Source organism: Xiphophorus maculatus, chromosome 13 (genome assembly GCF_002775205.1).
Source record: "Xiphophorus maculatus strain JP 163 A chromosome 13, X_maculatus-5.0-male, whole genome shotgun sequence".
Lineage (NCBI taxonomy): Eukaryota > Metazoa > Chordata > Actinopteri > Cyprinodontiformes > Poeciliidae > Xiphophorus > Xiphophorus maculatus.
Genome location: NC_036455.1, coordinates 3364739 through 3388921, shown reverse-complemented (window position 1 = coordinate 3388921; position 24183 = coordinate 3364739). Strand labels below are relative to the sequence as shown.

Genomic DNA, 24183 nt, shown 5'->3' with positions numbered 1-24183 from the left:
GCTTAAGTGATTAAATAAATAATCTGCCGAACATGGCTTTTTAAAATCTGATTAATCATCAGAACAATTGATTACTAAAACAATTATCAGTTGCTGTCCTGCAATGATATTTAAATTATTGTGCTAAATGTTCTGTTTTGTTTTTAGGCTCTCTACAAATTCAGAAACTCGGTGTGTTGTCAGAGCTGTCGTCAAACGGGAGGATGCTTTATCCTGTTGGTTATCAGTAAGTTTTTATTTCTGATATAAAGTCAGGTCTGGGTATTTTTACCCAGCTTGGAGGTATTTGTGTACTGGTTGTGGAACCAGTACACAAATCCCAATGAGTTTTTTCCATCATTTTCATCATCAGTTCACACGTTCATCATATTGATTTAGTTTCTACATTTTCACAAAATCTAGTGTTTTATTTTCCACAAAGTTGATATTTGTTTTAGAGAATTAGTGTTTTAAAAAATGACTAGATGTTCTGTGAATTTGTGTGGAGTTTATTGTAGGTTCAATCTGACTTGCAGTATTTTATATAAACCCGGTTTCTCTGCCTTCAATCTGTAGATGCTCTCGGTTGTACTGGAGCACAGTGGACCCTCGCAGACGCTGTAAGTACACCTGTAAGGTGACAGAGGTGAGCACACCTCTACCTGGCGAGGAACAAGACCTGAGGATGGACAGAGAGGAGAACCACACCATAGTCCACAGTCCCAGTTGCCACAGAGGTGAGCAGGTTGCTCCAGTCTGAGCTGCAAATGAAGGAATAAAACTAAAGCTTTTAGCCTAAAACCCAAAGTAATACTGAAAGATTTTATTTTTCCAACATCATCTGACAAAATAACATGGGTTTTTTAGTTTATTGTGGTTTAATAATGATAATATATTGTATGTACGAGCAGATATGGAGTCTCCAGATCGCTTCAGCTCCTCTTCCAGCCCAATCAAGTCCACAAACTCGTCTCCAAACTCTAAAACGCACAACACACCTGGACCTAGGAGTCCGGGTTACACACAGACCAGAAGACCAGCAGGAGGATCATCACGACCGCTCCCGTCTCCTGGTCAGTAAAATGTCTGACATTAAAAAAAAAAAATTTTGTTCCTATTCTATCTGGAGTAGTATCTGGTCTTCAATTTGGAAAAAAATAAAACGGACAATGGAAAAATGTTTAAATTTTGGTCTTGAATCTACCAGACTGAGTTGTGAAAAAAAAAATCTTTAGATGCCAAACAAAACATTCTGTTCACTACAGTTTTTTTTTTTTAAAGAAGTTTAAGCAAAATTATGATCTACTACATCAGAAAATGTGGTTAAGAGAATCTCTATTAATGTAGGTTGAAGCAATCCGGACTCTGTAATTGTATTGTATTGTAATTGTATATTATATTGCTGTATGTTATTTTATTATAGAAGTATATCAGATATAAAGGGTCAAATAAAAGCAAAAAGTTGTTTGTGTTAAGAAACAATATATAAAAAAACAATATTAACAATAATAGTCATAATAATGATAATATACCATACAAGACTGTAACAGAAAATTCTGTGGAGTTATTAGAAACAGGAATATCAGAAATGAAGTGGATAAACATAGTTCAGATGTCCTTTAATGAAGAATTGGGAGACAGCTTCTGACAATAAAACCTATTTTAGTTGGTTTTTAAAACATTTATTCAGCCTTTATATAACTAGATTATAACTTGTAGATTAGAGAGCTCTTTTACAAGATTGTCCTGATAATAATACAGTAAAACAGTTTAAAAAGAAAACAGTACAAAATTAGTAACATGATTAAGTTAAAAAAAAAAAAACACTAACTAAGCTAAGATGGTGGAACCAACTGACTCACTCGCTCTTTGGTTACCTAGCAACTCACTCATTCTTTGGTTACCTGGCAACAGCATGTTCAGTAACTGCCACAGCAGTTTAAAAGTTTGCCCACTGTGCCTCAGAACTGCTTAAAAATAAATGACAACATGAAATAAAAAAACATGGATAAAAGAGGAAAGGTCAGACTGCCAGCTTGGCCACGAGATATTTTAAACAAATAACTAATCATTAATTAATGATACTGACTGAAATAAAATGCTTACAGCATGAGACGTTTTTCAGCCATATTGTCCAGCCCCAAGGAATAAAATGAGACCAGTTCTTTCAAATGAAGTTCATTCTGAAGCCGATATTTTGCACTAAAATATCCAAAATGTTTTAAAACGACTGTAAAAAAATTTTTCATTTTGATTTTTTTTGTAGGAACCAGAATATTTTTCTTCTGTTTAGTTTTTATGTCTTTGATTTCAGGAGCTGCGTCTTACAAGTCTCATCACATCCTCACCCTGAGGGACCTGGACGACACCAGGCGGCCTCGCAGGCTGTCCTCCAGGAGCCGCCGCAGCTCCTCGCCGACAGAAAACAACCCGTCTGTGGCGATGAGCGTCCGTCCTGGGGGCGCTGTCGGCTCCCGATGCGCTCTCTTCAGCTCCCCTCCCAAATCGACAACCGTTGGATCGGCCTCACCTCCGCTTTCGAGGCAAAACTCAACCTCCCCGGTGTGGAACTCCCCTCCGAGGTCCAGCGTTTGTGGAGGTTTTTCTCCTCGCCAAGGTGGCGTCTCCCCCTCCCCCAGAGGAACCCAGAACTTTAAAATCACCGCCCCAGTGACTGCAGAGGTCCCACAGGACTTCCTGGCATCATCGGAGGCAGAAGACGCCGCTGTTGCTACGACAAATGGGATCTCGCTCGCCCCCGACAACCTGGAGGAGGAAGTGGCTCAGCTGATGTCTCAAGAGCTACCGTACACCGTGTTCGACAGCGACGCGGACGTAGCCGTGGCGTCCATGCTGGGCACCAAGCTGGAGTTTGACGAGGCTCTGCTCGCCGAGAACATGGATCTGGGAGGCGGTCAGGCGGAAGTCGGGCCGCAGGACGTGGAGATGCGAGAAGACGATCAAGAGAACAGCTCTGAGGATGAAGACGGCGGACATTACTCTAAGATTTCACGCACGGTGGTGTGTAACGCGGCGAGCGGCTCTGATGCCGCCAATCAACCCACTGCAGCTCAGTCGATCTCCCAGTTAGACGGGGCGGACAGCGGGTCGGAGACAGAGGACATAGAGGACAAAAATAAACCCCGCAGTGTTCAGGGAACACCTACGAAACATCTGACAGTCGCACTGCAGAGGCTGGAGTCCATCTTCTCTCTGCCAATGCAAACGTCCAAACTGGAGGATCCGGAAAGTTCTCCGCCCCCTGTTTTCATGGAGCCCAGTTCCATGTGCGAGGAGCTGTGCCTGCAGGAAGAGGAAGTCCCGCTGTCCTCCGACAGTCCGACGTCTCAGCAGGAACTGCTGCTGGATCCGATGTTGGGCCATTTTGTTTCAGCTAAAGATGGCCATGTCGTCAACTCAAACAAGGGCGCAGCTCCCGACAAAGACGAAACCTCATCAAATGATTCGACCGACGTGTTCAAAGACGATTTAAACGATCCAGATTTTTCTCCCAAATTCGAAACCAAAACGATGCCGAAGAAAACCATCATTGTAAAGAGGAAGCTGTCTGGCGCCTCCATGTCCAAGCCTCTGCTGCCTAAACAGTGTCTCCAGCTGAACCCCAACATCACCCTCATTGCGCCTCAAGTCAGGCAGACCGTCAGCATCGCCTCGGTTTCTCCGTCTCCCACCACTTTGTGTGCGGTCCCACATCCCGTTGCCTCGCCGATCATCATCAACGGCTTGAACGCTCTACCCATCCAGCCCTCCGCCGCTCCAGGCAGATCCATCACAATCCGATTGGACACCTCCAAACCGGAGGCGTCGCAGCAGCAGGTGGCGGCGGTGGTGAACTCGCCCAGCCCGCAGACGACTGTCCGCCAGGTGCTGCTCGTCAACCGACAGGGGCAGATCCTCGTCAAAGACCCCAAATCGAACACTTTCCAGACGCTTGCCGGAAACTCGCCGACTTACAGCAGAATTAGCCAAATCGCCAAGATGCTCCACAGCGGAGGCGGTTTAAATCAGTCGGTCCCGCGTGTGATTTTAAAACCTTCCCCCGGCTCTTCGAATCTGAACGTCTCTCCTCCCGCCAACCACGTGACCCCGGAGAGAAAAGTGATTGTCAAAGTGTTGCCGGTGAAACACGTCGTCTCTCCAGCTCCTTTAGTTCCCGTCAGCGTTCAGACTTTTACTCCAGCGAGTTTCTCCAAGATGGAGGACCTCACCACCCAGGCGATCATCAACAGAGCAATGGCCACGGAAATGGAGACGCCGCGGCCGGCGCCGATCATCCTCAACAACAGTCGTAGACAAAAGACCAGGCAGCGGCAGCCATCGCAGCTTCCACACACTCAGGAGTCAGATCAGACATCGATGGGGCGTTCGGAGTCGCCCTGTAGTTTCCATGGCGATCCGTCACCCCACCAAATCAGAGTGAAGAGAGCGTCTGTGCTTTCGGAGAGGCAATCCAAGAAGAAGTCAAAGATTGACTTCCTAAAGGATCCGTCGAGTGAAATGGAGGAAATTCAGGAAGCAAGGTGAGAGATTTTAAAAAAATGTATTAAAAGTTAAGAGGCAACTATAACTGTGTCAGCAGTTTACCTTCATTAAATCATAAATGGACTTACCGTAGCCTACGTTCACACAGCAGGCAAATGCAAATCCGCTTTTCTTTTTTCTTTTTTTCCCCAAATGCGACCCATAGTCAACTTTTTCACAGCAATCTGAGTGAAATTAATTCTTTATTTCGAACAAGTAAAATGTCAGAGAAAAAATAAGAAGAAAACATAATGTAGAGACATTAAAATAAACATAAACAAAAATCCCATATCCAGTTTGAAAAGGAGCAGAAAGAAGACAAAGTTTAAGTCCTACCTCCAATTGTCTCATCCAAATATGTCCCACATTATACAGAATTGCACATCTGATTTTTACATATGTCACAATTTCTCTCTTAAAAATTCCTGATCTCTTCAACCTAAAATAATCTAATTTATGCCACTTCCATCTGTAATGCTAATTCAGGTATGTATCTCACATTTAATCTGACTTTTTATGTCATTGATGCAAGACATTCCTGTCATAACAAATTTTGCTGGACGATAAATTGTCCCAGAAATTACTGCGATAAACAATTGTGTTATTATTTTGAGACTATTTTCAAGTACTAAAATGGCATAATAATGCAAGAACACATTCTCAAAGATCAAGATACTTCAATTTCTAATCATTTATCATTGGATCTGGAAGATATTTTAATATCCAAAATATACAAACCAAACTACAGAAACAACAAATAAAATAAATAGTGAAGTCTCTTTTCAAAAACAGAAAAGGTTTAGTTGAGACCAGTGAACCAGACTGAAAACTTTTTTCTTCCAGTTTTTAGTACAAAAAAAGAGAACAATTAGAAAAATGTGAAAAAAATATGATTGAATTTATTTTCATTTATGTTGCAATTAATTGATTTATTGCTTGTTGTGATCCAAAAAGTCAGAAAAAGAAAAATAAGAGCCGATTCAGACGTTTTCTCACAGGATTGAAGTTTGTGGAAATATAAAACGTGGTTGGATTTTTTTAAACAGACCCGGCGGCGTCAGAATGAAAGCTCCAACAACAAACGACGTTATTGATCTGGACCAGGTGAAAGCACCTGAGCCGATGAAGATCACCGTTCCTCCTCCTCCTCCAACATCATCTTCTTTCAGGTAACACTGTTATTCACAAGAAGTTACTAATTACTTTTATAATTAATACTTTCAGACACAGATTTGTTTTTTCGACATATTATAAAAAGAAAACAAGGATTGACTTATAGGTGCTGTATGTATTACGCAGGGGTGGAATACATACACCCTGCTTGAATTTTAAGGTTTGGAAAATGCTTAAAAGTGCCTAATAGTCAAACTGCACCGTTTTGTAATAAATTGCAATCTAATGTTTGATTAAAAGCCTAATAGGAAAATGTTATTTACAATTGAAACCATATATTTAAAGATAATAAAAGGACATATCCACATTTTTTCTCACTGTCTGAAGTGAAATCAGACAATTAGTTTTCTTATTTTAGGCCAGTTAGAGTTGCTAAAATTATTTCTTTTTCCTAAATGAAAGGAAACTTGGCACAAACACTTTTTTCTTGTATATTATGTATTTATCATTTAGTTTGATCAGGAAGTTCATTTACTTGAACATAATTTGTTTGAATTGTTCCAGTTTGATGGATGTTTATTATTCTTAATGGCTAAATGACTTAAAGTTGGTCTTATATTTTATACATTAAGTAACATTATTGAAATGAGGTGGGTTTTTTCTTCTTTTTTTGTTAAATTTGTGATTTGTTCTCGAACTAGTCATGTGTGTGAGAAAGAAACATTTCAAAACATAATTTTCTTGTATATTTTAGTTTAACTACAATACTCTAACAAGACTATAATTGACAGTAATAAATTACACCATAATTGTGATTTGAAACTGTCCTCTTAGTTCATTTGCACTGTTATATCTGAAGTGTGGTGCTGGAAAACATACCCTGAAAAAGGCTTGATTTTTATACAAACCTGGTTTTACACGAAACCATACTAAGATAGTTAATTACAAGAAGTTACAAATTACTTGTACAGTTATTATTTTCAGCCACAGAAGTGTATTTTGACATCCTGTTTTTCATCCTCCGCTCGTCTCTTCCTGGTTCCTCAGGCGTCCTCAGGCTGAGAGTTCAGCCCCGTCATCCCGACCCGGCGTCCCCTCACACTGTAGAACCCACATGTGGGTCAGCTCTCGACACGGAGAGCTTTCTGAGTGGGCTCCCTATGCAGGTCTGTCGCTCGGCTCTTTGTGGATCTTTTGGTTATTTTGTTTACTTTGTGTGTGAAATTGAATCCATCTTTACTTGTGATTCTGCAGGTTTCAGCTCGGAAGACGACGCTCCTGCGCTGAAATACAGGAAGAAGACTTGCATGAATCAGCCTCACCTGCGGTTTGAGATCACCAGCGACGACGGCTTCAGCGTCAAGGCGAACAGCATCGAGGGTAGGATGGGTTCTTCTGCTTTGCTTTATGGTTGAAATGATTAATCGGATTAATAATAATTAGTCAAGTATTGAAATTGTCCACTAATTTAGTAACTAAGTAACCCTTAGCAGGAGTATACAGACTCAAAAAGACCATTTGCTGAAAGAATAACACACTTAGAGCAACAATTCAGTCAATACTATAAAAGAAATGCATTTTATCGTAACAATGCGTTATCCTATTATTTGATTTTTTTTCTCTCCTCTTATCACGACTAGTTTCTAATAATATTACAGCTGTTTACATAACATCATATTGTTATGATTTTATTGTGGTAATATTATGACTATCATTTTGACATGAGGTTATTCTTGTATTAGTGACAATTCCCATATTATTTTGATTTACAGTCATACAACTTTATTTACTTGAGATTATGACTTTATTCTTGTTATTTAATTGTTTTTTTCTTAGCATGGCCCTAATATTCTATTTTAGAAATGAACATTTCTGTCTTTTCAAAATTCACACATCTGGAGAGTTACAGTTTTGCATTTAAGATAAAAAAAAAATAACAATAAAAACTTTTATCTGTAAATATTTTCAGCCCCGTCAACCCGACCCGGCGTCCCCTCAGAAATATTTTCTGGGCAGAACTGCTCAACTGACACAGTTTTAGCTTCATCTAGTTAAATTTTGTTAAAAAAACAAAACAAAAACAACTTGTTGCCATTCAGTTATTAATCAATTTATTACATTATTGAAAGTATTTTTTTAGCTGCAGATTCATCCTTTACTACAAATTATCAAGCATATATTACAGCTATGCTATGTTTTTGGATTTTATGCAAAAAAAAAAAAATTCTTATTTAAAAATGTTATTTGTGTTTATTTGAGTCTTTTAAGGTATTTCAAACATTGCATTAAAAAGGTTCAACGAAAAATCCACAGAATGTGACGAAAGTTTTCAGCCGAATAATTGTCATAATAATCAATTTTAAAAAATAATCGTTAGCTAAAATCCTACTTTACTGGCCAAAAATAATATTTTGCCAACATTTTAACACAAATGTTTTTTGTTTCTTCCCGCTCAGTGGCGTGGCGCGCCGTGGTCGACGGCGTCCTTGATGCTCGAGCAGACTTCCACCTGAAGCAGCTTCCTCTAGGCGTGATGAGCGGCCAGCGCGTCCTGGGCGTCGTCCACGACGCCGTCATCTTCCTGCTGGAGCAGCTGGAGGGCGCCGCCGACTGCAAGCGGCACCGCTTCCGCTTCCACCGCTGCGACGACGCCGAAGAAGAGCTTCCTCTCAACCCTAGCGGCTGCGCCCGAACCGAAGTTTACACACGGTGCGCTACATCAGAAAATCACAAATGTAGCAATTTTAATTTAATCTAATTTGGTGAAGAATATCTTGGTAAATCTGAAGGATAAATTTGTTTTCCTTGATAGATCATATTCATAAAATACATTTATTTTCATGGTCAATATGTTGTAAAATCTAAATATATTAAATTGGGATTAGTTTCCTGACAAATCAATGATTAACTTTGTACTAGTGACACTAATAGCTGTTAATGATTAATTAAGACAAAATAAAACTAACATTTAATCCAACAAGTAGCTATTATTGCTGTTACTAAAAACTGAAATCTTTATTTCATTAGTTTTAAAGAATATTGTCATTTCTATTGAAAAGATGACATTTTGCCCTATTCTGTCTTTCTTAGAAGTAGTTAAATTAAACAAGTTTTTTTTAATTGCATACAATATTTATTACAGCTACGGTCAACAATCTACATCAACTAAAAACAGACAATAAATATTATTTTGGACTCATTTCTGTTTACCTCCTCCCCTGATTGCATTCAGATCAGCTGACAGTTTAATTAATGAATTGAAGAACAAACTTTAGGATATCACTTTGTTTATTGCTTGCTTTTTGCACATAATTTGGATTTCTAAACCAGAAAAGGAAGAAGGTGGAGCTGGGTGGTATGGCTTAAGAATAAAATATGATTTCTGTTTTTGTTTCAAACCTCAGTGTTTTTGTTTTAGAGAAGAGGCAGCTCCAGAAAGGTTTCTTTTTAAAATCTACTGACATGAAGAGCATTCATTTTAAAATTTTACAGAGTTCTAAACTAGCAGAGAAACAAACTTTAAAAATCTGTACTTATATGTTGACAGGCAGGGTCACAAACATTGCAGTTTCAACACAAGGACACGATCTGTGTAATAAAATGTAATTTCATCTCAACTTAAATCGATTCCTTTATTTTAATTTCTGAAGGATCTTGCTGCTGTACATCTGAGCAGTTTTTAGTTTTAAAAGCACATCGTTGGGGATTTAATTAGTCTTTTCTTGTTTTGTTTTATAAATGGCAACTTACCTTGTGTTTACTTTTTGTTTTTCTAACCAGGAAAGCAACATTTGATATGTTCAACTTCCTGGCTTCGCAGCACAGACCGCTCCCGGAGTTTATCGCCCCCTTTGATGAAGACGACGATGAATTCCCACTTAAAGCCTCCAGGTTAGTTGATTAAATCTCTACTATTCATTAAATATCTGCTATTGATTGGCTTTGACTTCAACTCGTCTTTAACTCGTCTAGACGAGCGACCAGCAGCGAGCTTCCCATGGCGATGAGGTTCAGACACCTGGAAAAAATCTCCAAAGAAGCAGTGGGCGTTTACAGGTAAATACAGGAGAAATATCTGCATAAACTTCAGATTTTTTTTGGAACACGAGAGAAATCTTTTTTCCATCTTTGCATGGCAGATCTCCGATTCACGGCCGTGGACTTTTCTGCAAGAGGAACATCGATGCTGGAGAGATGGTGATCGAGTACGCCGGCACCGTCATCCGAGCCGTCCTGACCGATAAACGGGAGAAATATTACGACAGCAAGGTGAGTGAGAGCAACTAAAACAAAACATTTTCCTGAACCTGTCCCCTGATGTACTTCCTGGAAAATGTTATTTATAAGTAGTAACCGCAGTAATTGGCAGATGTTTAGTTCAAGTAATCAGGTTTAAATTAAATCTCTGAGACAAGTTAAAGTCTGACCCCGAGGACTGGGATCAGACTAAGAGATTAAAGTCATAATCTTAGAATAAAGATACAATTTTATCAGAAGAAAAATATTTGAAAAAAGTTGTTTTATTGAGACCAAAACTTCGATAGTTATCAAGATCTGACTTGATTGTATCTTTGAAACAATCATATTTGTTTGCACCATCATTTCAAATCGGGCTACTGATAATAATCTGATGTTGATGTGTTAAAAGATAAATTATGATCTGATTTATAAAACCGAAATCAAAGTATAAATTCACAAGATGCTAAATATTCCTTATTTTAATTTTTAAAGTTATAACGTTACTGCTTCTTTCTACTAAAACTGCAACTATTCTGGATATATTAAGTTTATTTTTGTGATATTTAATCTTTTTTTTCTCTCCTATTAAAACTTTATCAGTTCAGCTTGTCTTTATTGTTGTGTCTCATCTCCTTTATAATCGCCTTCCTCTCTGTAATTAAAGCAGATGCTGCCACTTTTTGCAGTTTTGGCTGGTGCAGAGTCCTGCTGAATTATTAAATCATCATTTCCTGTTACACCGTTAACCACCGACTCCAGCTGCTTGGGAATTTCCCCCAAACTCTCGAAGCAACTTTAGACTTTGGATTGCAGTTTCCTTCTTGTTGCTTGTGCAACTTTTTCAGCATCCTGAAAAGTTAAGAGTTGTAGAAAAAATAGATTCTATAGAGAATTGAAATGCGTAGTTTCCACAAGTCTGAATCCGAAGTGATCCGCAATTTGTGTCCTCCACCAAACAAAAAAAAAAAGAAAAATCAAAATTAGATTCCAAAAGATTTTGAGATTTAATTAAAAAATATCTATAATTGAGCAGGTAAAACAAAAAAATATATATATATGGAAAAATCACAATTAGATTCTATAGATTTGTAGATTTAATTAAAAATAATTAGTTATAATTGAGCAGGTTAAATTAAGATAAAAAAATGGAGAAATCACAATTAGATTTTAATTCACTAAGATGCAGAACGGGTCTTAATTTTTACAGAGTTTCATCACTTGTCGTTTCGCTCCAGGGCATCGGCTGCTACATGTTCCGCATCGATGACTTCGACGTGGTGGACGCCACGATGCAGGGCAACGCCGCCCGCTTCATCAACCACTCGTGCGAACCGAACTGCTACTCCCGCGTCATCAACGTGGACGGCCGCAAGCACATCGTCATCTTCGCCCTGAGGAAGATCTATCGCGGCGAGGAGCTCACCTACGACTACAAGTTCCCCATCGAGGACGACGACAACAAGCTGCACTGCAACTGCGGCGCCAGGCGGTGCCGCCGATACCTAAACTAGCAACTCTGGTCACGCTCATCACCGCTCCGTAACGAAGAAGCCATCTTCTGTGGAGTTTAATTTATAAACAAATCATGGGTAGTTTGTCTTCTCATGCCTTTCCTGGACAGTTGTAGCGTTTGTTTCACGCCACGCTCTTTCAAGGTGTCTTTATCCCACAGACGGAGCTCACCAGCAGTTGGAAACGGAGCCGTCGGCAGAACGAGGAGGATTCATTCAGCACCTTACTTTGACACGACCTCCTCAGACGGGACACGTCTCCACTTCCAGTCACACCCAAAGCACCTTGTGTACATTGTAGAGCAGCTACATTTTAACTCTTCTCCGGAGAGCAGGGACTTCAGTGTTTTAGGTCTTGCTGTTGTTTATCCCCAATATGTTAGTTTTAAGAGTCCTCCATCTGTGCGTATCGCCTGCAGCCAGTTAAATCTTTCTACTTTTATTTGTGATGATTCGAGTGCTTTTACCCCGCTGACGTTTTGTTTATCTTTTTTTGTGTGTGTGTGTGTATTTTAAGCCTGATGAAGGAGAATTTTCTTGTTGCAGGACTCGCTGATCCTGCCATGCAGTCCTTTCTAAATCTTTTTGTATATTTGAACAATAAATGTCTAATCAACCAACTAACAGAAACGTGTTTGGGCTTTTAAACAGCTGGAGGTGGATGAACAGGAAGGACGGCGTTCTCGTCTCTCTCAGGTGTACTACCTCTAAGGTTTTATAGAGCAAGGCTGTATTTAATAAACCGTTCAATGAACGCCGATTCCTCATTGTTAAATCGTTCAGTACTAAAAAGCGTGAGCTACTATTATGAACACAAGTTCGCTCTCATTTGGAGACCGGATGAAGTCACTGGTTTGTAATAATTTTTTTGTTTTATTGTTTTTTTTTTCTCTTTTATGTTAGGAATTTCAATTAAATTTCACACGTTACTTTACAGGCAGATTATGGATCCTGTAAATAGTTGTATAAAAAAATTCTAAACCTGTTACATATTTTTTTACCTTCATTTTTTTTTTTTATTTATGTTGAATAAACATTTGTTCAAAGTTTCTGTTCTATTGTCTGCATTCTGTTCAAGCAGTAAATGAATATTTAATACAAATGTTACTTTATTAGTTCAAAAGGTAAATTAATTAAATGTAACTCCTATTATACAGGTTGCCTCCTGTAGCAGTCTGTATTACAGATGCTCTGTAGAAGCCTCTGACTGAAGATCCAGTTGTATGACAGACTTATGAATGTTTTAGTAGATGATCGGAAACGTAAAATGTTGCAAAACACAAACTCAATAATTTTTACTGCATTTCATACACTAAAAAAACTACAATGATGCTAAATGTACTACTGAAACATTAATTTTAAATTTACTTAAATGTTGCTGAAATTTTTTTTTTTTTCACTTTGAGCCAAAGCTTGAAATTCCATTGCAGTTTTTTATTGCATATTTTCACAATTTTGACCAACTATTCCATACATTTTTGTTTTTCATATGCTTTAAATCACTGGTGTCAAACTCCAGTCCTGAAGGGCCGTTGTCCTGAAACTTTTAGATGTGCCTCTGCTGCACCACACCTGAATAGAATAATTAGGTCATTAAGGCTCTGGAGAACTGATCTACACAAGGAGGAGGTCATTAAGCCATTTCATTTCAGCGTCTTGTACCTGTGGCACATCTAAAAACTGCAGGACAGCGGCCCTTGAGGCCTGGAGTTTGACACCCCTGCTTTAAATGAACAAAAACAATTGTATTGCATTTAAACACACTGCTTCTGCAGTTTTTAATTTTAGTTTTATTTTTGTGACTGTATTCAAAATTAAAACTGACTACCAAACAAAATATATTGAATTTTCTCAATCTCCTTTAACTTTACTTGGAATGCAACATAACATGTTTTGATTTCCACGGAAAAAACCGATCACCAGGTATTAGTGCTGACGGGACAAATAAATTTATTGATCAGCTTTTATTGTAGCAAAATCAACAATGTGCATAATTTTCTGAAAACAAAGTTGTTCGAAAGAGTAAAGCATGTTTTTGGGTCCGTTGTATTTGTTTTATTTTCCGGTTTTCACAGTTTCTTGGTGGAGAGCAACAACTTTAACATGCTAATGCTTGTTTATACTTTATATTGGTTCACAAGTTCAGCTGAACTGCAGACTCATGCATCTGTCTGCTGTCCTTGGACAGAGTGGGAACCAGGCTGATATGAAAAGACAAGCAAATAAAAAGTGAATAAACACGCCGTATGCACTCTGGATGCTTTCCTCAGGCGGCGCTTTGTAAACTTCGCTGTTTCTTGTTTGCAGAGGCGACCTGAACACACAAAAGGAAGCACAAGAGGACAAGAAAGCAATAAATATAAATGTCCAACATCCTAAAGAAGGTTCAACACAGTTTCTTAGAGACAACATGGCAGCAAATACCACAGGCCAAGTGTGAGCGCCCACAGGTTGTTATATCTTTTTTTTTTTGCAAAATAACTTTCTCTAAAATAAGAGAAATAATATATAATCACTTTAGTTTTTATGTAGCATGAAAATTTTTTTTTCTGAAAATATACCATTTTAATTTCAAAATTTAATAATACACAACGGCAAATTGGGTATAAATCTTCTCCCTTGTTCCTAAATAACTAATTGAAGCCTGATAAAACATAAGACCTCACTTCTATCATTTACTTAATAATTATCAAAAATACATTGCAAAAACACAAAAACTTGCCAGATGTTTTTGGGTTAGTTTCTAGAGGAAATATCTTAGTGCACTTGAGATAAGACAAAACTAACTTACAAGTAACTTTTCACTAAGATAGAGGAGATTATTTTAAGTAAATAATTCATTAATGTTGTAAAAAGGTGATAGTTCCATTGGGCTATTATTTCACTTATAAAATGGGAAAAATGTCTTGATATGAGTGAAATAATTTGCCAATGGAACTAGAACTTTTTCATCAGTATTAATTAATTATTTATTTAAAATCAACTCCTGTGCCTTGCTGAAAAGTTGCTTATAAGTTAGTTTTGTCTTATTTCAAGTGCACTAAGATATTTCATCTAGAAACCAAACAAAAAACATCTGGTAAGATTTTGTGTTTTTGCAGTGTAAAAACACAGACAGAAGCAAATATAATTTTTTTTATACAATTAAGTTGTTTGACACATTAAAGCAGCACATACATTTATACATATTAATAAAATTCAAAATATATTTATCATGGAAAACCTCACCTGTCCAGCGATTCTGTCTAAATCCCTCTGACCTTGAGGAGTAAGTCGACGACCGCTGTAAGATTAATTGTTAAAGATTAGACGCTGATTGCTTTATTGTCATAATTTTAAAAAGTAAATAAATCTCTTAGTCTGGCCCTAATACTCCGTCGTTAAGAGTCAACAACCGGACAGAGAATGAGTGAAAAAGCATCCATACTTTGATAAAGATTGGCAAACTATTGATCACGGTCATATCCAGATTTTCTTTTCTTCCCTGTCTTACCCATTGGGGTCTTTCTCCACCATTTTGAGGCCCTCCAGGGCTTGAAGAACCTTCCTTGCTACGTTCCTGGAGCCCACGCTGAAGTGGGCGGGGCATACGCCGTTCCGCTGGCGGCCTCCATAGATCTTGATCATGGCGCCCACTCCCACACCTCCTCGCAGGTAGAGGTGGCGGGCTGTGGACGCTAGAGAGGCGCAAAAAAATAAAATAAATATGTACTGGTTATTTCCTGACTTATTTGCTGTCAGCGTGCAAAATAAAATAAAACATCAAAGTTTTTAGCATTATGTTAAGGCCAATTTATATCAAATAAATCCTCACATTTAAAATAAAAGCTGGACAAATAACAGTTGTGATTTCTTTAGTAGTGAGTGAAGAGAGGATGCGTAAATAGTTAACTTCACTAATGATTTTCTTTCTATTTTGCTTATTGTAATCAATTATTTATATTGTTACCCTTAAGATCTGATTACAAACCCCAAAATGCACATTTGAACTAACTTAAACACATCAATGGAGGTCCAAAAGTGCCAAAATTAAAAAACAAAACATATAAAATATTACTTAAATATGGATGGATGGAGTATTTTAATAAAGCTTTCAATACAATTTATAGCCATTTCTGGGTGATAAATTGAATTTATTGATTTAAACAAATTTTTGCATTTTGAAGGTTTAAGTTTTGTAAAATTTGTTTCTTTTCCATCAATGTCCTCCTTGTCCATAGTAAAGAGGGCGGCCATCTTGTTTGACAACCTTCTATTTATTTGGACTTTGGATTCAGGTCCAAAGTCCAAATAAAATCCTGATGTTACAAGAATACAGTTGTAATATTAGGATAATGAAGTAGTAATTTTATGAGAACTCCCAACACAGAAAAGAAGAAAAAATTAATTATCCAAAAAACCAATTAAAATTGGATCTGGTAGAGAGTGTGGCCCAGTCCTGTTGAAATCCAGTGGATGAACATTGGTAACCAACCTGCTCTGGTGTAAAACCAGTTGTCATCGCAGGGAGCTAGCTCCTTGTGTCTGGCCAGCTTCACAGTGTCGACCCACTCTGGGACCTTTAGTTTCCCAGATCTGAAATGTTTTTGAGCATAATATGGATAAACATTATGTTATGTACTGCATAGATGTGTATTGTTAGGCTAATCAGCAAAGAAACAAAGGGGATGAATGTCCTCAAATATAAATAAAATACTTTATTTATGCTTTACGGTTTATAACAAGAGCATATTTTATGTTTTATTGTAGCTAGATGACAGTTTATTAAGGGGAAATGAGAGCAAAATCAATGATAATTGCATGGAAAGCGACTGAGAGTTACTAAATCTACTCACAAACAAGACAAAAGACAAAGTGTTTACCATAATGGAGTCCAAAAGATGTATACTAAAGAACAAATAATAAAAAATATTTTATTTAATAGTTGAACAATGTCCTTAAAAGCTGCAAATTAATAAAACTGAATCAAGTTTTATCTAACAAAACTATGTTATTGAGAATCAGTAAAGATTATATAAACAACATGGATTCTGTACTATACTTTTTTTTTTTAAACTGTGTAGATCAAATCATTTCACTAAGTTTGCAGGTTGTTGCAATCTGGTGAGATTCCATAGACAGAAAACTTTTTTTTTTAAACTAATTTGAATAATGAACTGAATTTATTGTGCTATTTGGTAACTAGAATCAAGTGGAATGTATGCATAAATAAAAATAAAAATAACTTTTTATTTAAGTGCCTTCAGTTGACATGTTGTGAATTTGTGCTATATAAATAAACTGAACTGAATTGGATGAATGAGCCGACTTTTTTGATAATGGAAAAAGAGAATAAATTCTATAAATACAAATTTCTTCAATGTGAAAACAAACCATAGAGATAAATATTTATAATAATAATAATAATCGTGTAGAATTTGTTTATTTAAAAATATATATTTTTTTATATCCCCTCCCTCATTTATAAACAAAGAAACAAACATCCCATAATGTTTGTTATGTCATTAGAGTTAGCATACATCAGACCGGGTGACGGACTGGCAGTTAGTGACAGAAAGTCTGGCTTTGCGCTTTGTTTTACTTACTTTTTAAGGAAAGCCGACAATGCCTTAACAAACTCCTGCTGGTTGACATCTTTCACCGTCACGCTGGGCATCTAGGAAAAACGAAACGGAGACAAAAGTGAGCTGATAAAATTGTTTTAACATTAGAAACCTGTCGCGGCTGGGATGTGGCGCGCGCCGCAGCCGTTGGAAACGGTCCTCTTGCTAACCACTAGCTTAACGCAGCTAAAGAGAAGCTTCTGTCTTTTTTTTTTTTTTTAAAGTAATTATTTTATGCCAAGAATCATACTTTTATGGTATAGTTTATAGACGCCAGCAGGGCTCTCCGGTCTGAACGTGTCCCCGTTTAGTCGAAGCTAACGCGGCGGAGCATCTGAAGGAAATGATGCTGATGATGAAGGATGGAGGAAGACTGTCCGCATAAGAAAAGACGACACCATGAGTTCATTCAACACACCTTCAGGCTTTAATTTTACCCCTAACCTCTCTTTTTAAACCACCTTTAGGGTAATTGGATATTTCTCTTTATTCATGTGTGAATTACTTTGATCAAACTGATTAAAAATAATGACGTTTAAACAAGCTATTACATACAAAAAATATCAAGTAATTCCGGTTGTATTCCAACAGAGGGTAGTGTTGTGTCTTTTCTCTTATTTTTCTTCCCCCCCCCCCCCCAACAGATTCGAGAGCTCTTTTGAGGACTGCGGTACAGACGGCAACAGAGAAGTCGCCTGAGTGAGGAAGACAACACAAGAGGGTCAGTAACTCTATAATATTTGTAATAAAAGTTACTATTCCTGTCTGGAAATACACTTGCTATGTTGTACTAGCTTGTTGAGGGGAGCTACACCTCCTTTTAGGGGTGATTTACTTGCAGTTTGTATGTTTTTGTTGCAAAAAGACAGTTTACAGCCAATTATTTTAAGTTTTAAAGCGTAAGAGGGGCTTAGCATTTTAAAGCAGATAAATCTTTTCTCATTTGGTACTGTTTGCTTTGATCAGTGGCCATTTTTTCGGACTGAGACTAAGTCACAGGCCTCCCTTTGCCAGGATGAATGCTACCCTTCAAAAACAAAGAAATAAGCACAAAGTGTTTCTAGGGATTTTGGTCATTACAAATGTCATACCTAATTCACATTTATGAGAAAATACAGCATACACGTACCCAGCCAATCAAACTTCTAGGTTTTAGCTCTTTTTCTTTGCAACCACTCCTTTTTTTCTTTTCCTTTACTTTTTTACTTATATTACTGTCTTCATAATATCTCTAAGTTAAAATCATTGGATTATTTACCAACCTGCAGGTTTATTAAGTTTGTAGGTGATACTAAACAGCACCTAAAAATGTGCATTGAACAGACTTTAGCTGTGCTTTCAATACTGTGAGAGCACCTGCCTTACATTTCTGAGTTTATGTAATATGCCTTGTGTAAGTTTATATCTTTAGTTGCAATTCGTATGCCCGGGTACACGGAAATTATTGTGCAAAGCTGAGATAAACAGCTTTGCACACAAACAAAAACTAAGGAGCAATAACTAATGTGCTGATTAAAATAAATTGTGCTCAAATTACAATAATATGTGATTAAAATATATATCGTTTTAAGATGAGATAATTGTGTGTATTTTTGCTATTTGGGATTTTAGAATAGCTTGTAGAATATTTTTCCATTTTGTGAATAAATGTATAACATTGAAAAGTAAGTAAAAGTTAATAGTTGCTATATATCTATAATTAGAAACAACAGCAAAGAAATTAATTTCTTTGGTGATATGATACACATATTGGCAAAACTAAAAAATATTTACCTAAAATGTATTTATTTTCTGCATATATACCCTTCCAATTAGTAGGATTATAATCTGATAATTAGAGGTCAGTTTTGTTAATTTGTTTATTTAACAGGAGTAGAGCACTTTAATAAACAGCTTAGTAAATGTGCCAGAGTTTGCCAAAAGTTTAGCTTTTTGCTGTCTTTACAAAAGTGTCACAAAGTTCCCCTAAAATTTTTATTCAAACAAATAAACAACGAAAACAAGACATATTATAAACACAACTTTCACAAATCATAATCAAGCATCCTAACCTATCTCAGACTGGCAAAAAGATCAATTTGAATGGATTGTTTGCAACCTGAAAACTCATTCAGGTCAAATATTCTCTAATATAACTACAATAATGAAACAACAAAGATTTAGAAGTGGTCAGGTTAGCATCTAAAATACTAACAGCTTTAGTAATAAAAACTGTAAATGTCAGGATCCACTGTGTGCTGGAACAGGTTTTTTGTGTTGTAGCTGCAAAAGGACGAAGCATCGAGGCATAAAGTCTTTCAAAGTGACAGCTTTTGAAGGATATATTACAGTATATGTCTATATATGTTAATGTTAATTTTAGCATTTAAAATAATAATGTGGTAGCCGTTCATACCTGATAACATCTGAAATGTGGGGCGAGTGTTTTCGGCTCGATCAGCTCTGACCAGCCTCTAACAGTCGTTTCTGTGCCAGTCCAGCGACGGCACACACTGCAACGTCTAGGCTTCACTTACTGAAACATCTCCTCCAAGATTTAAGAAAACAAAGGGCTAACAGTTTGGGTTTTTTTACATTTTAGTAAGTAAATGTAAACAGAACAAACACAGAAAGCTCCCCTCTGCATTTCTTTCACATTATCTCTTGAAGTAGCTCAGATATCACCTTCATCCGTCCATAACAAGATGACAAAATGACAGGAGTGTGTTGGAACCGCACTTTACTAGATATAGTGTAGTTTTTTTACTTGTGCCTAACACATTTTCAAACATATTTTCTGATTTCTTTGGTTGGTTTAGAAAATTTCATGTAAGTTGTCTCAGTTTTGAAGGGTTTTGAACTGAATCCTCAATCAAAGAATAGCAACTGGTGTATCATATAAGTTATAGTTTGTGGAAACTGCCGCTTTTATCACTACTGCATGGACTCTTTTTACACAATGAAAATAGCAAAATAAACCAAGTAGAGGAGAAAACAGTACTTTACTTCACTGTACATTTTCTGCCCATTAATGTTTAGTTGAAAAACAGCAGATACCTACAGTACCTTGCTGCTCTATATTTAAAAATATGCAACATAATTTAGCTATGCTACATTTCTCATTGCATTCATTGTATTTATTTTTTGTCCGATAAATCTGCAATGCATAAAAATGTTCGTACCTTCTGTAAGAATACTAAGAAGTCTGGTGCTATATTCTATTTCATAAATAAAAAATATATTCTGTTATTAATGTACAAATATTCAAAAAATATAAACAATAAAGACTGAAATAATAAATTGAACAAAGTCAATTTTTAAATATTGAATAGAGATAATTTAGCTTAATATGGAAAGTGTGCTTCATGAATAAATCTGGGCTTCAGTTTTCTGCTCTGTAAAATACATTTACAAAAATTTATTTTTATGATGTTGGTAGTTTCTTAAAGACAAACATTGAACCAGAAATTAAACTGTAATTTCTTTTTTTTAGCTAATAGTGTGCAACCACATGAGATGTTTCTCTGGGATATTTCAACTGACTGGGGTAAAAAAAGAAAAGAATAAATAAGGCAACAAAACATTTTAACACAAAATAAATTATACACAAAAATAACTCCAACAATATTTAGAGCATAACCTTAACAGAAGGCAGCTTGAGGCAGAAACTGTGGAACAATCTGGTGGTGCTGCTTCTGATGTTATGGTTCCATATTTTTTATAGAAATAATTCAAAAAGTTCATGGAGGATGTGTGAGGAGTGTCTGACAATATTCAGAGCCACGTATCTACAACAAACCTCCTAGCTCCTCTCTATCTTCTGCCATGGTGATATTGAACATGATTGATTTCTAATATTTTTTCTGGGTATTAATATAAAATTGTATGGTTTTTTCCCCAGAAGCCAATGTAGTGAAAACTTGATATGATGACACAAAATGACTAAAAATATAATGTCAGCAAAGGCAACTAATGACATAAAATCTTAAATAGAAAAGTTAGGCTTTCAAAACTGTTAAAATTGTTATTAATATGGTTTATAGTCTTTTGAATAAGATAGCAGAGAAAGTCTCTGAGTGCCTGGAGATTTCTGGGAGTAATGTAGTTCCCCCAGTCCCCACCTGTTGCTGTGCACTGCTGCTGAGCTGGCTGAAAGAAAGCAACTAGACAATGCAAGTGTTTAAAAATACAGCCAGTGGTGAAACACATAAACAATCCGTGTGTTAAAACCTAAAACATGCCACCCTTCACTCTTGTCATATAAAAAGCAAAATTGCAAAAAAAACTGAAATATTTTGTTCAATTCATGTTTTCAAAATTTAACAGGTGTCTATTCCTTTTTTAACTGTATATGTATCAAAACCAAAATAGCAGACAATACATATTTGAATAGTTAAAATGTTAAATTATTTTTGCAGCAGTTTGAATAATTGTTATTTTTCTGATTAAGACAGTTACATTAATTTACAAATTTTTGCTTAAATTCTTGGTGGAAATACTGTGATTTAATGACACCTTGGTGTCTTTACTCAAGGTTATTTCACAGTCAGAATCTCATAAAAAAAATTTTACTTTCTGGTTAAGCAAACAACTGTTATATCTTCAAATAAAGAGAATAAACACCCATTAAAGCATTGGGAAGGGCATTTATCATATTGTTTAGTATTATTTATTGTGATGCATTTCTTGTTATAAGAATTTAGATTTTTGTTGTCACAATAAATCCAATTAAAAGTGGTAAAAGCCTCTAAAACTGTCTGTAACTGTTGATTTTACTATTATTGCTTGTTCAATGAGAGTATCAATAAATGTCCATACATTTGAAAATATGATTAAATGCAGTTCTTGCAAGCAGTTTAGTGATATAAGTAACACTTCTTTATATGACTGTTGACCTAAGTAACTTTAGTATTTTTATTTGTGTGATTATTAATGCTCTGTCATAAAGTCACAGCAATACAGTTACTTAAAAAAAAGAAGTAATAAATAGTTCTTATCATCACTTTTATTGTTATCACAATAGTACTGCAAAATATTGTGATAAATCTATAAAGCATATTTTTTCCTGCAAAGTTTCTGCCTAGTTTTTAGTAGTTTAAGGAGATTTTACAGCCTTGCACGATGTGCTGAAGGTATTTCAGCTGTTTTTTTTGTATTGAAAATGCAGTACATTAGATTTCTGTTATCAGCACGCCAATAACTGCAACTAAATCAAACGTCGGATGAACATGCATACGAACGTGAGGACATGTTCACATGCAGGACACACACCCATAAACACACTCCGTGCTCTCTGTGTCAGCCCATCTAAGCTTCTTCCCCTCCCCCCTCTCTCTCAGCTCAACATCTCTCTCCCCTTTTTGTCCCCCTCGCCCTCTCCTTTTCCCTCCCCTTGCGCTCTCCTGCCTGCTAGCACTATTTCAAGCCTCTGCCGAGGAATGAGGGAGGGCGAGCGAGGCAGAGACACACAGATGCGCAGTTAGAGAGAGGGAGAGCGGAGGGGAGGGGAAAGCAGACAGGATTTAGAGTTCAAGTGCACGTGCAGAAAATAGGGTGAATAGAGGCGAGCCGGAGCAGAAAGGAAAGCAGGAACAGGAACGGCAGGAACTAGAGATGAAGCCCACACCGACTCCTTCGAAAATGGGAAGGTATAAAAGAAAAGCACAAAAGATTTATTTGTGTGTGTAAAAAAATATATACATAAATATATATTTTTCTACTCCTTTCCCCCTATTTCTCTGGGTCCTCTCCAGACTGCCACACTCCTCCTCTATCCCTCCCTATTGGATATTTCTCCATTAACCTCCAGTCTCTCTCCTTTCTCTCTGACTCTCCATTCTCTCCCCTCCCACCTCTTCACACATGCACACGCCCCGAACTCCTTCCCACTCATTTCCCTCACGCGCCCTTACTATCCACTTTCACTGGAGACCAACTGCAATCCGCTTAGGGTTTTTTTTTCTCCTCTTCCTTTTACTTTTCTTTCCGCATGCCGTTATTTCCCTTCAGTTATCCCTTCATGTACGGAGGCACCCCCCTCTCAGACGCCGCACTCTTACTATGTGTGGCGCCCCTGAAAAAAATGTAGGCCGTGGATTGTCCCCGCATTAGACTGCATGCCACAAACCGCTTGTTCTATCCTGTCAACATTTTTTATTTTTTATTTTTTTGCTTCTCTTCTGCAGTATTTTTGTTTTGTTCGGAAATCGCTTTCTGTGCAGTAATCTTTTTCTAAAGTCGTGCGTGCATTGAAAAGCGGAAGCTGGGAGTTGAAGAAAGGAAAATCGTGTGTGTGGACATGTGAAGAAGATAGAGGCAAAAAAAAAAGAAAGAAAGAATGAGGGGGAAATGGAGAGCATGGTCTGCAGTAGAAAGCATGAAGGACTGGGAAAGAGAGAAAGAGTATCAGTACTGGCAAGAAAAACAGGAGGAGGAAGAGAGGAACGAGAGGACCATAAAGGGGGGATTGACTCAGGAAGGAGGGACGGCCGGATAGGAATTGGTAAAATCAAAAAAAAAAAAAGAGGGGAAATAACTCCTGAATTAGAAGAAACTGGACGTTTCCTCAAACTCAGACTTTCACTCTCTTGTTTTTCGTCATCACTTCCCCGATCTTTCCTCTCATTCATTCGTAAGTATGCAGCATGTACCTGTCCTTTTCCTCTCCATTCTTAAATACTTTATCCCTTCTCACTCTCCTGTTTTTTGTAGTTGTTTGTTAAAAAAAAAAGAAGCTTGTAAGTTGCCTCTCCCCCTCCATCCGTCCATCTATCCCTCGCTCTTTTCCCTCCTTTAGCTCACTCTGTATCTTGAGTCTTCGCTCGTTCTCTCCCTCCAAACACACACCTCTGTTCACAGTCAGCAGAGCGCTGTGTTCTCCGAATACACCCGGTTTCAGAGGGGCCCATGAATGGGAGGCTAGCTTGCAGAGGATTCGGGGTACGTGCATTTGTATCAGTCATGTGTATTTTCGTGTCTTTGCATGTGTGTTAATATGCCGTGGTGTGATTTGGAGTTAATGGAGCCGGCAGTGTCAGAGGGTCCTCCCTCTGACGCATGCGTGGATCCACAGAGCTGTCCTTCATATTTCAGGATTTATTGGGCTGTGTTGTTATTGATGAAATGCACTGAAAGGATACATGAGGTCTCACATTTGTGAGAGAGAAACATTTAATAGTTACCTCAGAGTTTTAGTCACTTATTCAATATTTTTGGGG

General features: G+C 37.2%; 2 protein-coding genes and 1 long non-coding RNA gene across 8 annotated transcripts in view; 2 read left to right on the top strand and 1 right to left on the bottom strand.

Moving 5' to 3' along the window:
* Positions 1-12410, top strand: part of LOC102222844 (histone-lysine N-methyltransferase 2B-like) — a 43744-nt gene extending 31334 nt beyond the window's left edge. For 2 of the 4 annotated variants that reach the window (XM_023345118.1, XM_023345119.1), the window contains 12 exons: positions 148-226; positions 556-716; positions 891-1052; positions 2294-4520; positions 5568-5690; positions 6682-6800; positions 6889-7014; positions 8091-8343; positions 9415-9525; positions 9607-9690; positions 9774-9903; positions 11109-12408. In XM_023345118.1, coding sequence (XP_023200886.1) covers positions 148-226; positions 556-716; positions 891-1052; positions 2294-4520; positions 5568-5690; positions 6682-6800; positions 6889-7014; positions 8091-8343; positions 9415-9525; positions 9607-9690; positions 9774-9903; positions 11109-11384 — 3851 coding nt within the window. In that variant the 3' untranslated portion in view covers positions 11385-12408. Of the gene's footprint in view, positions 1-147; positions 227-555; positions 717-890; positions 1053-2293; positions 4521-5567; positions 5691-6681; positions 6801-6888; positions 7015-8090; positions 8344-9414; positions 9526-9606; positions 9691-9773; positions 9904-11108 lie in introns of all 4 variants that reach the window. The other 2 variants (XR_002753707.1, XM_023345117.1) reach the window with 2 other exon arrangements.
* Positions 12411-13317: 907 nt separating this feature from the next.
* LOC102230180 (40S ribosomal protein S19) lies at positions 13318-17435 on the bottom strand. The gene is made up of 6 exons (XM_005796468.2): positions 17238-17435; positions 16970-17040; positions 15859-15959; positions 14878-15061; positions 14613-14667; positions 13318-13698 (listed from the first exon to the last, which is right to left on the bottom strand). Exons 2-6 carry the CDS (start codon positions 17038-17040, stop codon positions 13651-13653), a joined length of 459 nt encoding a protein of 152 aa, XP_005796525.1. The 5' UTR covers positions 17238-17435; the 3' UTR covers positions 13318-13650.
* Positions 17436-22412: 4977 nt separating this feature from the next.
* The window catches only part of LOC111610564, a 30571-nt gene continuing 28800 nt past the window's right edge, over positions 22413-24183 (top strand). The window contains exons 1-3 of one of the 3 annotated variants that reach the window (XR_002753710.1): positions 22413-22614; positions 22720-23468; positions 23603-23905. This is a non-coding gene — a long non-coding RNA (uncharacterized LOC111610564). The other 2 variants (XR_002753709.1, XR_002753708.1) reach the window with 2 other exon arrangements.

Bases quoted from the DNA above. Each gene is read 5' to 3' on its own strand.
- LOC102230180 (XM_005796468.2), bottom strand. From the start codon at position 17,040: ATGCCCAGCGTGACGGTGAAAGATGTCAACCAGCAGGAGTTTGTTAAG. The intron at 15,960-16,969 runs GTAAGTAAAACA...AAAACATTTCAG, and splicing joins TTGTCGGCTTTCCTTAAAAA to ATCTGGGAAACTAAAGGTCC. The intron at 13,699-14,612 runs GTGAGGTTTTCC...TTGTGTGTTCAG, and splicing joins TAGACAGAATCGCTGGACAG to GTCGCCTCTGCAAACAAGAA.